Source organism: Delphinapterus leucas, chromosome 18 (genome assembly GCF_059928025.1).
Source record: "Delphinapterus leucas isolate spDelLeu-1000000601 "Yukka" chromosome 18, BTC_Dleu_Yukka2, whole genome shotgun sequence".
Taxonomy (NCBI): Eukaryota; Metazoa; Chordata; class Mammalia; order Artiodactyla; family Monodontidae; genus Delphinapterus; species Delphinapterus leucas.
The window spans coordinates 12,031,655-12,044,211 of NC_143146.1; the positions used below are offsets into that span (position 1 = coordinate 12,031,655).

The 12,557-nt window shown below is 41.0% G+C and overlaps 1 protein-coding gene across 43 annotated transcripts in view; it reads left to right on the top strand.

Annotated features, from left to right (window-relative positions):
- The window catches only part of DOCK9 (dedicator of cytokinesis 9), a 280,624-nt gene that overhangs the window by 166,535 nt on the left and 101,532 nt on the right, over window positions 1-12,557 (top strand). For all 43 annotated transcript variants that reach the window (XR_016388580.1, XR_016388581.1, XR_016388582.1 and 40 more), the window contains 6 exons: window positions 5,572-5,646; window positions 6,960-7,100; window positions 7,419-7,622; window positions 8,016-8,138; window positions 11,573-11,655; window positions 12,239-12,361. Coding sequence is in view for 9 of the 43 variants with exons in the window: in XM_089899207.1 (XP_089755333.1) it covers window positions 5,572-5,646; window positions 6,960-7,100; window positions 7,419-7,622; window positions 8,016-8,138; window positions 11,573-11,655; window positions 12,239-12,361 (749 nt within the window). In the remaining 34 variants the exon portion in view is untranslated. The remainder of the gene's footprint in view (window positions 1-5,571; window positions 5,647-6,959; window positions 7,101-7,418; window positions 7,623-8,015; window positions 8,139-11,572; window positions 11,656-12,238; window positions 12,362-12,557) is intronic.

Sequence of the window (12,557 nt, forward strand, 5' to 3'; positions counted from 1 at the left end):
ATCATGTGGTAAACCCGATTACTATTTATTTGATAAATATTTTTTTCTGGTTACATTTACCTTAGGTGACATTGAAATGAATATATATATATATGTATGTATGTATATATATCACCTCCTGTGTAAATGTAGTATGAAGAAAACCCTCATGCTCCCACCTTATATTTTCCTCCATAGCTTTTCTATTTTTGAGCTCTTTGTGTACTCAAAAAACAGCTGCTCACTCTTAATTTGGCCTCCCCATGTGGTTCCTGTTGAACCAAAATTGCTCCCATTCTGTTACCTTGTAACTTCTTTATAGTGAATGAATTTGCCTTTCTTGGTAAATCTTCCACAGTTGAACACAGGCTAGAGTCTGGTGTCTCAGACTTTATGGTCTCATTGAAGTTGAGTGAGCATCAGGAGGCCAAGTTCAGCAGTACTTGTCAGAACCCAAACAGTTTCACAGACACCTTCTCTGAGATTTTAAACCACATCTGTAATAAATGCTTCCTTCTCTGTATCCTAATCCAGAAAATTATGTCATTGTGTTGTGATACAAAGGAACCGGCTAGGGTTGTGTTTGTGAGGTCAGCTGGCGCTCCATTTCTTGGGCTTCCTTATCTAGAATGCTTTATTATAGCTTTGTGACACAGAGGATGAGATGATGGTCCCTGGGAGTTAGATATCATGGAAGTAGTGGAAACAAATCATGACAGCTCTTTAAGTTAAAAGTATGTATTCTGGCTTCAAAGGATTTTGCTAAGTCTTCCTGTTTGCAACCCATTCTGTTTAAATGAGCCAACAGTCAACACAGTATTTTCCTGATGAGCCGTCCTCAAAATATGATGCTCTGGCCTTCGATTGTTTTCCCTGCTCAGAGATAAACTTAAGACACAGGGTATGCCTAAACTTTATGGTAGTTCTTCTGGAAACTCTTGAATGTTTGGTTCATAACTGCCTCTTAAGACAAGGAAGAAAACATTGTCAGGGTGTATCATTAGTGATTAAACTTAGAGAATACAGGAGTGGGGGGAATAGCCTTTGTTTTAGACAAATCATTCTCTTCTGTAGTGTCTGAGAAGTGTCCGTTTTTATAGAGAATGGCTCTGTCATTGTCACTTTTCTCTCTCCATTTTCCTCTATACTGAATTATTAGACGGGCAGTGGGTAGGACCAGCAACAGGGTTTGGGGAAGAACCAGTTGGGTTCTTCCTGCATCTACGGTATGGACTGACCACAGGTTATTTTAAGAGCAGAGCTGGTCTCTGTCACTTTGAGAAGTGCTGGATGGCATAGTCTGTGGGATTTTTTTTTTTTTTTTTTTTTGCGGTACGTGGGCCTCTCACTGTTGTGGCCTCTCCCGTCGCGGAGCACAGGCTCTGGACGTGCAGGCTCAGCAGCCATGGCTCGTGGGCCCAGCCGCTCCACGACATGTGGGATCTTCCCGGACCGGGGCACGAACCCGCGTCCCGTGCGTCGGCAGGTGAACTCTCAACCACTGTGCCACCAGGGAAGCCCTGTGGGATATTTTTTTACAGCTATGTTTTGTGGGCTCTTAGACTGTGAAAGTACTTATTACAGGAATTTATTTTATTGTCTACTAAAATTTAAGTGAAAATAAATGTACTTGCTATAATAAGTAAAAGTATTCAAAGTTGTATAAAGAAAAGTTCATCTTTTCCCTTCAACCTCCATCCCCAGATTCCTGAGAGCACTGATGTTATTAACCTGTTATAATTGTTTCTTTACCGAACCAATTGCTCATGGAAACATTTACACATATGCAGTGTTTTTAGTTATTTTTAAAAATATGCTCATGATATATATATTGCTCTGAAACTTGTTCTATTACTTAAAAATTTTTCATAGATGTTCCCCTGGGGCCATAGAGGATCTAGTTCACTCATTTTCATAGCTGCATAATATTCCAAATATGGATACTGAACACTTTATTCAGCCATCTCCCTATTCATGAGCATCTAGATAATTTTCAGTCTTTAGCCTATACAAACAGTGCACAGTAAACATCATGACGTATTTATAAGCTGAAATACTCATGCTCTTATTTCTGTATGAGGAATTCCCCAAGGTGGGATTTTTGGGTCACAGTTTATTGTGCTTTTAGTGCTTTAAATATTGCCAGGTTACTTTCCCAAAAGGTTGTAACAATTCATATTCCCATTTCTCTGCATACTCACCAGAGGAGTGAAAAATGATGTTTCACTGCTTTAATTTGTATCCCACTGTTTTAGTAGTGGTATTTTTCATATTTTTGTATATTTATTTGCCATTTGGTTTTCCTGCTCTCTGACTTGCCTGTTCGTATTCTTTACCTATTTTTTTCTGGTCTAATAGTTAAAGAATCTGGGCTCTGAAGCCAGACAGCCTCAGTTAGAAGCCAGGTTTCTGCTTAGGGTTGTGAATTTGGGGCAAAGTATTTACCCCTTGAGCCCCAGTGTTTTTCTCTTAAACAAGGATAATAATAAGACTTGCCTCCTAAGTTTGTACCAAATTTAAATGTGCACTTAGGATAACATCTAGCATAGAGATGTTGGCTATTATCAACAAATATTTGCTTTTATCATTATGATGCTTTTAAGTATTTATTATTCCCTGGCTCTGGGGGAAAGCCCTGCCCTTCCCGAGCCACATTTTCTTACTGCCTAGGTTTTACTTGGTAATTCTTTTAAACACTGTTTATCAGGCGTCCCATCTGTTTAAAGCACTCTGGGCCTTGGGAAGGATGGGAGGAGCTTTAAGAAGCTGAGCCTGCTTTTCATCTATCTCATAGAAGAGCTGTCAGTGTGTGCAAGGTGGATTATAAGCTTTCACGTTATTTTTACATCTAACGTTGTCCCTTCTTCCCCATTAGGTGGTTTTTCTAGTGAAGAATATATCCCTTGGATATTAATGGCAACATCAGGATACTTTGAGTCTGTTTTGGCTAGTTGTTGATTTTTTTTTTTTTCTGTTAATGTGTCTGCATCTCTGTTTGTCTTCTAATTATATAGAGCTCTTAGCAGTCTTTCTTGCTTTATTCATTTCTCATCTCCTACTCCACTTGAGTCAACAAGAATCTTTCAGAAAGACATGAGAAAATGCCATCTACATTAAGAACCCATTGCTGTGCTCCAGTGTCTGAGATCATAGCGTTTGCTCTTGTTGAAGGACTCAAGCAAAAATTCAGGAGAATGTATTACTGTTGGTGGTGGCTCGCAGCACCTAGTACCGATGTTTTTGTTGGGAAACGCCATGGGTTGTATACAAAGTAAAGCAAATTCTTTGGTTTCAGTTAAGTGTATTGTACGTGCACGTGTTCTGGCCCTTTTAGGATAAGGGGATGGGCAAGATGGATTTAAAACATTGTCCTACACAGCCCCGTCCCCAGCCACAGGCACACCCTTCCTCTGTAAGCATGAGCAGATGATCTGTAGGAATGCCCCGAGCCTCCAGAAGCCTTAAAGCTGCAGGGAGAGCATCAAGATAAACTTTGTTGTGGAAGAAGACTCGAGCCATCTTCTTGTTGAACACTTTTACTCAGAAATGAAAATAGAGTCCAAGGAGGCTAAGTGGCTTGCTCAAGTTCATGCAGCCAGTTAACAACTGAACTAGAACTAGAACCCAGTGGTCTAGTGACCCAGCATTCTGGTGGTCATTTCATTCTGCTAGATGTAGATAGTTTGTCAGATATGGTCAGGGTAGAGTTTGGGTCATTGCTAAGAACCTGTTACAACAACTACATGGCTGAGAAAATTAAGATGCTTAATTTCTCATTGGCCGTGATTAGAAATGTAATAGTAGACCTCTTTAAGCCACCAGCAGAGAGGACAAGACGCCCTCTCCCCTGTGGCTGTCACCACCCATTATGTGCTGAGGTGTGACTCATGGTCTTTGGGCAAAGGAGCAGATGAGAGAGGACATTCTATTAAGAACTGTGACTGCCAGGAAGAACAGGATATAGATTTAGAGGCATCAGGTGTGGCATAACGTGGCTGGAGATGACTCCTATCTTGTGAATGTCTAAGAAGCTCCCTCTTCTCCCTGTTCCCATGTCCCACTTCTCCAGTCCCCATCTCTGCCACCATGTCTCTCTCCCTGAATGACTTCTCTTCTTCTGTCCATCCCTTCAGTGTTGGGGCCCCTGGATTTCTGTCCACAGACTCGCTTTCACACTTTCCCCCAGGGACTCTCACCCACTCCCAAGACTTGCATCCTCACCTCTATGCTGATGTTCTCCTGGTCTGTAACTCCAGCCTTCCTCCCCACCCTGTGCTCACGTCCCATCTCTCTGGTTGTCTACTGGATGTTTCCGGTTAGAAATCCTGCAGGCATCTCCAGACTCTACCATCTTCTCCACAAACCTGCTCTTCCTCCCAAATTAGTGGATTGTCCAGTCAGCAGGCCAGCCAAGCTAGGAAGGTGGGATTTGTTATGGGCCTTGCTGTGAGACTGGGATCCTGTTGTGATAACTCAGGAGAGACCATGTGGACCTCCTAGGGACCTTCAGCCCTACCCGAGGGGTGGATCTAAAATGCAGAACTGGTAATTTTATTCCCTTGATTAAAATATTGCAGGATTTTTTGGATTCTGAGTGAAATCCCCAGACCTTACCATACAAATCTGACTCATTTCTCTACTTTTTTCATCATGTACTACCATTCAGTTGTAATGAATGACTTGATGATTGCTCAGGTGTGACTCGTACCTTTATACCTGTAGTACCTCCTCTTAGAATGCCCTTCTCTCCTTTTCTGGCCAAATGTCCTTGTCCTTCAAGATGGGCCTTCCTCTGGGAGCTCTTTCCTGGCGGCCACCCCTAGTGCAGGTTAGCTCACTGTACGTACGATTTCTTTTGCCATTCATATTGCTGTTTATTTTCTGTCTTCCCAGATGGTGTTCCTTGGGGATAGGAACTGCATTTCATTCATGTTTGTGTCCCTAGCTTGACATAAAATATGTGCTCATAAATATTTATTCAGTGAATCAGCAATTCTCCCCTTGCTTGCTCCCGACACCTATGGCTGTCCTTCAAGATACGCCACAGTTTTCTTTATTCCACCATCCAAAACATATGCCTTCCTCTTCCTTTGCTTGTACCCTCAGTCTCAGGCTGGACCCTAAGTCCTTTCTACCCTTTGGGCTCATTTCCTCTCTCAGTATCTATCCTTTCTGTGCATCCTTTTCATTTGGTCTGAAATGCTCATGCTTTCCTCCTTTTTGCTATCTAAATTCTACCCCTTCATTCAAGGCTTGTCCCCTATTCCATGACTTTATGAAGCTTTTCTTGATATTAATGCTTAATTATTCTCTTTTGCTTTCTTTGCATTGGTTTTGGCTGCAGTTGATTATCAGCTTCATACGGGCAGGGATCAAGTCTTCTCTTTTTACCCCATAGCACTTACATTGTATGCTACATACTGGATAGCCTATCCTTGTTCATTGACAAGCAGGTGACCCTCCAAGATGAGGGCAGAGCTGTCTGGCAGTCTGGCTCTTCAGGATGGGGTAGCTTTCAAACATATTTAGACATCTCTGTAAGAAAAGGGTCTTTTCAATGTAATTTTTGTTTTCTGTTTATCTTGTTATCAGAGTACCAGAGAAGCAGAAATCAAACTGAAAAGTGAAAGCAGAGTTAAACTTTTTTACTTGGACCCAGATGCTCAGGTAAGAACGATTTTAATATTTAAAATAGTTAAGGAAAGAAAACCTTTGTTAGATTATTTGTTTGTTTGCTTATTTATATACTTTGGATAACAAGCAGTATAACAATATAGAAAATTCAGGAGAAAGAGGAAAAAATAAAAACAACCTGTAATCTCATTACCATAGCACAACCATTGTGAATATTTGATATTTAATAGATTGTTGAAAATTGATTTATCCAAAGACACTCTCAAGTCCACGAAGAACATATATAATTTACCCCCCAAAATCACCATCAGAAAATAACAAGCATCGCTACAGATGCCCAGTAGACTGTGATATTTTCTGACTAGCCCAGGCTCAGTTCCAAATACAAGCCTTGCAGTCCATGTGGTCCACATCTGTATCCCCAAAAAACCCAAAACACGGCTTGGGAGGGCCTCCAGGGTTGCCTGCAGATAGGGCTGCTTTGAGGGGCCAACTGCTCTGCTGTGTGTCCTCCCGTATTTTCCTCTTCTTCATTTGTGCTCTTTTTATAGAACTTCTTTTAACCATTTATCTTTAAACATAAGTATTTTTCTATATCTCTTCACAGACTTCATAACCGTATATATACACACACATTATATATATATTTGCTTTTTGATGATTTTTTGTTTATTGTGGTGAAATATGCATAATATAAAATTTACCATTTTAACCATTTTTAAGTGTACTATTCACTGGCATTAGGTAGATTCACATTACTGTAAAACTATCACCACTATCCATTTCCAGAACTTTTTCATCCTCTCAAACAGAAACTCTGTACCCATTAAACAACAGCCCACCATGCCTCCTTCCCCTCACCCCTAGTAACCTCTATTCTACTTTCTGTCTCTATGAATTTGCCTATTTAAGAAGTTCATATATGTGGAAGCATACAATATTTGCCTTTCTGTGTCTGGCTTGTTCCACTTAGCATAATGTTTTCAGGGTCCGTCCCTGTTATAACTTGTGTCAGAACTCCACTTTTTATGACTGTGTAATATTCCATTGTATGTATATACCACATTTTGCTTATAGATTTTTCTGTTGATGGACACTTGAGTTGTTCATAACAATAATTTTTAAGCTCTGCGTAATGATCCATTGAGTAGACACAGCATCATTTATTTGACCATTATTATGTACTATATAAATGTATAAAATAGTAACACTGTTGTGAGTAAATTAAGGTATATAGCATTTCCATATTTTAAGCAATTTCCTTAGGATACATTTATTATGGGATTTTTCTTTTTTTTTTTTAGTGAGAGCATAATACATTTATATATTTGCATTTTCTTTTAAAGAAGCTTGACTTCTCATCAGCTGAGCCAGAAGTGAAGCCATTTGAAGAAAAGTTTGGAAAAAGAATTCTTGTCAAGTGCAATGATTTATCTTTCAATTTGCAATGCTGTGTTGCTGAAAATGAAGAAGGACCCACTACAAATGTAATTTTCCTTTTAAAAAATAAAGATTAAAAAGCCTATTCAGAGGTTTCAGATGTGCCTGTTGCAATGCAGCTGGGACATTCAGACCTAGTTCCTGGTATCAGACAGGTGTGGTGTTAGATCAGGGTGCCGAGGGTTGTTTCGGCTGCCTGGACAGGATGTTTGTGATACAGGACAGGTATGGAGGCTGTTGCTCTTTAGCAGTAATTTATAGCAACAATCATACGTAGGTCTAGTCATTTATTCTTTGATAGCAGTGTTCTTATTTCCTGACAGTTTGAGCCATAGTGATGGTCTGGATTGTTTTGTTTTGTTCAGGTCGAGCCTTTCTTTGTTACTCTATCCCTGTTTGACATAAAATACAACCGAAAGATTTCTGCCGATTTCCACGTGGACCTGAACCATTTCTCAGTGAGGCAGATGCTGGCCACCACATCCCCGTCTCTGATGAACGGCGGCAGGCAGAGCTCGCCTGCCCTGCAGGACATCCTTCACGAAGCCGCCATGCAGTATCCGAAGCAGGTGGGGGCAGCGTGAGCCCAGCGGTCATGCCAATAAGGCTTCTCTTGCACGTGCTATGTAAATACGTAATGAAACTTTGTAATGCACAACTGGGGTAAATGAGACGGTTAATTATATTGACAGCATATATAATTAGACAGTAAAAGCAAGCTGAAAGAGAAGAAGTAGTTTTTGATTTCTTTTTTCTAAACTTTCTGCTAGTTGCCTCCTCCACCAAATAGGCTTTTTGATCAGACGATGAACTGTTGATGAGTTAACCAGTTTGGCCCTGGGTGCTTCTGAATAGCTGTACTGTATCAGTGCTCTTGGCTGCTTGAGAATCTTTAATGTTTATGGGATTTGTTTAATGTGGCTGTAAATTCTACTCATGGAAGAAAATTTTTTGTTCCCTAGGGAATATTTTCAGTCACGTGCCCTCATCCTGATATATTTCTTGTGGCTAGAATTGAAAAAGTGCTTCAGGGGAGCATCACACATGGTGCTGAGCCATACATGAAAAGTTCAGACTCTTCTAAGGTATGGATGACTTGCATGCTTTGTGATGATTAACAGCAATCAGAAAAAAAATATAGAGAAATGCTTAAAGAAATCACAGTTAAGCCATATTTATATTCTAAAAGATGTAGACTAGTCTCATAGATTGTCTTATAGTTAACCTTATGTGTCCAATTTTCAGTGAAAAGTAGTTCCATGTGTAAATAAAATACTTCATTCGGCTTGACTATCCTGACATCCTGAAATAATTGGCAAAGGAATTTCCAGCTTAGTAGTAAACTTTCTATCGTTAAAAAGTACGTATATTGTATTTAAATAGAGTTTATTCCACTTGTTGGCATGTCTCCAAGGTCCTGGAATTATAAATTTGGGTCCATTTACACTTAAATGTGAGACTGGAGACTAGGAGGTGACCTGGCTCGGATGATCTGGCCGGTAGTATCAGTAGATCAGGCGCACTTGTGTTTTGTCAGGTGGGGCAGGGCTACGGTGGCAGAGGTGTTGTGACATTAGGTGGAAGAGGGAAAGGAGACGTACAAGATGTATGTTTGGTGTGTTTTCATTACTTTGGTGTTTGTTCATTACCTGGGGAGTGCCTAGGTGTGGACATACAGTAGAGTTATTGAATATTAGAAGTCATCTAGGCCAAGAATACCTTTCACACTCCCCAAAGCTGAGGTTTATGAAGGTTTAGTTACCTGCTCAGTGTCCCACAGCTAGAGTTGCCAACTGGCACTTGACTGTCACTTTCTAGCACATTGAGCTACCTGGTTCCAGTCAGCTGTTGAGTGCTGTCCTGTGCCAGTTTCACAGTACTTTTAGTTATTTAAAAAGAATTTTGTATTAGTGGTCATCTGAGACCCTGATACATTGACAAGGACTGGTCAGCAGTAGGAGGGGACACCCCAGAGGCTCTAACTGGGGTTTTCTGAGTGATTCAGAGCTTCCTGCCTTCCTCTCTTTGGCCACTGTACATCACAGGTGTGTCCACCAAGATGCAGGACGGTTTTTAAAGAACAGGTTCCAGGAGTCAGAGACCTGGGTGCTGAGCTCCTAACTAGCCTGGATACATCATGTCACCTCTCTGGGCCCCAGGTGTTTCATCTGTAGTTGAAAGATGATATTGCTACCCCCACACACACACCTACATACGAGACAGTGCTATGGGTACTAAATCACTGACGCATATAGCAGGATGTCATTATCAATTATTACAGCTCCAGTCAAGGAGAAGCCCATTTACCCAGGCGCGTGGCTTCAAACATATGCCTTTCTGGCTGATAAAAGCAGAGTAAAATTTGGTCTCTGGAGAGAAACAGTTTTATTTTTAAAATCAAGTCTGTAAAACCTTGGACGAGAAGCTCTTTTAGTTCTTTGATGGTTTGATTAATAATCAATGAATGCCCAAGATAAAATCTACTCCCCCGCCATGTATGCAACACATTTCCAGGTTTGGTATGCGCCAGCTTTGCTACTCCTGTCTGCCACGTGCATGGTTTGAAATTTGGCAGCTCACGCTGGTGTGAAAATCACATATCCCCCCAGGCTAGATGCCACACTTCCCAGTGTCCATTGAGCATCTGTTGAATTTGCTCCTGCTTCATTACTTATGGAACGTAAGGCTCAGCCATGCGTTCACACCTCCAATGCAGTAAATTAAAGCAGAGATTAAGACTCAACCATCTCATATAAAAATAGGAGCTTCGGTAGAGATTTTGCTGAGGGATGATTTTTTCTGTATATCAAAATGTCTCTTCATGTTTTCCAAGATGGTCTAGAACATCATTTGGAGGAAATTACTGTTTTGGAGGAAATTTTTAGGAGTAGTCTCTGTAGGTGTCCACCACGAATAGATTTTCTAAAAAAGAAAGAAAAGCGGGGGGAAACCCAAAGGGCAAAATTGAGTTTTTCACTCTGACTTTTATATATATTGTGTTCCATTTATACCCTCAGTAAGTCTGAGAGTTCAGTCCTCGTTCACTACAGGTGAGAGTGAAACTTATTTGAGGCCTGTTTTGGCTTTAAATTTTACGCAAATATTGCATTTTACTCCACAACATAGTCATTACTGTTAGAACCTAAAAATAATCATTTCTACCTGAAAATGTGTAAGTAAAAATGGCCACCCCAGGAAGGCAGACCATTTACTCTATGATCCCCGAGTCCCCGCATGGACATGCCCCACTTGAAGAAGAAAGGGAGGGGCTGGATGAGCTCCCGACACCTGTTTGAATCGAGAAGTGTTTTCCAAGTCATTCATGAAGGCAGCAGTTCCCCCCCACGGTTACGGTAGAATCATCATGTATAGTAACTGGAACGGAAAATAGCAAGTCTAGCCCAAGCTCTTCATTTTTCGGGTGGGAAAGTAGAGCCCAGAGAGGTTTAGTGCTCTGGACTCACACAGCTGGTTTCAGTTTTACTCAGAGACAGAGAGCTCTATTGTTGTCCTTCTGAGTCTTCTAGATGAGCGCTTCTCAAACCTGGCGCACACAGATCACCGGCGGTCTGGTCAGAATGCAGGTTCTGACCCAGGAGGTCTGGGGTGGGTCCCAAGACTCTGCATTCCTGACAGGCTCCCAGTGGGGCTGCTGCTGCAGCTCTGCAGAGCACACTTTAGTTCACAGGCACTAGGTCACATTTCCCAAAATTGGTTTGACTCCGATGTACTTAAGTAATGTAAAAGACCCTTCAGCCCCCCGCTCTGACTCTGAATCAGTCACACTTTGTAGCGCTAGCAATGCAGTATTCCAGAAGAAGCAAATTTGGGGAAATTGGGTGTCATCTGCTTTAGCAATAGGGGTATAGTTGATGAGTAGACCTGCCATGCATACATAGGCCAAAAGCAAATCTGCTTCCCTGTGCACTATAGAGTTAATCCAGCCACCCGCAACAAACCAAAATTAGTCATTAGAAGTGAAAGTAATGGTAACTTATACGTAGAAAACAAGAACATAGTGATTGAAAACACTGGCCTAACTTAAGTCAATACCTGTAATGTCTTAATAATGAATATATATCCCCCAAATCTGGGGAGTCTGCATAAGTCAGTACACATTAGGAGTTACGAAAGCTTAGTATTTTCATTAGCATTCTCATTTAAACTCTAGTAATGTGATATATTTGGGCATGAATACCAAGTATTAGTAATTATTAATAACTCAGTGGACTCATAATATATAGCCCTTAGTCATGAAGAAATAGAAGGGCCTATGAAATGGCGTGCTTGTTGCCTGTGAAGACCGAAGAAAAGACATACATTTTGGAAACAATTTTCATTTGATATTCTTTGAAAATCGCTGCTAGGGAATGTGAGAAGCAGAATACTCTGCACTGAGTGTACATCCAGCCACATTCACTGCAGTAAGGTGTGCTTCTCCATGCATCTGATACTACCGTAAGAGGTTGTTTAGTCTGTGGGATACAGTAACTCATGGTTTTATTCTGATGTCTTCAAGGTCGCTCAGAAGGTGCTGAAGAATGCCAAGCAGGCATGCCAAAGACTAGGGCAGTACAGAATGCCATTTGCTTGGGCAGCAAGGTAAGGAGAACATCTTTTATTCCTTTTATATGGATACAGATATATGGAGATAGATAGTAGACAGACAGACAGACTGACCTATTCTGTTTTTTTGTCCAGAGACAAAGAGGATTTAAATATGTAAAACTGAAAAATAAGTAAGCTCCATATCTGAAAAATCATTTATTAGAGACACAGAGAGGAGACATGCTAGCTGGAGGGTAGCAATGTTGGCACTGGCAGGATGGACAGGAGTGTTTGTTGCAGAGCTGGGATTCCAGGTTCCAGCCACATGCCTCCAGCTGGGAGTGGGTGGCAGCCCAGTGAGGCCTGCAGATCCTCTTTATTTGTGGTCTCTATTTCTTAAGCATTTGGCTGTGTATGTTATTTCCTAAGCACAAGCCATTTGCTGGAAATGTTTTCTATGTAAATTGAGTTAGTTGTGTTCATCCTCATAAATATATTCCATGTCTTTAGATAATGAGATTTCTGCGGGCTATAGCCAGTGGAATAATAATTAGTCTTCACGTAGAAACCGGAGTCAAGTTATGGATTTATTTTGGTCATTTGCAAACAGCTTAGACATGTTGTTTTGCTATTTCAGGACGTTGTTTAAGGATGCATCTGGAAACCTTGACAAAAATGCCAGATTTTCTGCTCTCTACAAGCAAGACAGCAATAAGCTATCCAATGAAGACATGCTCAAGTTACTTGCAGACTTTCGGAAGTGAGTCTCAAGGCCTTACTTATTTCCACACCTGAAAAACAGAAGTTGTTCAGTGGAAAGGGAGAAAGCAGGAGCAGTCTTTTCAGTTGCTCAGCTCATACACCAGGGCGTGTTGGATGAGCGTGGAACTTTTCCTCAAGTCCTTGAGCCGGAAGAAGGGGTTTAAAGTCATAAGAGTTACCTGGTTAATTTGAAT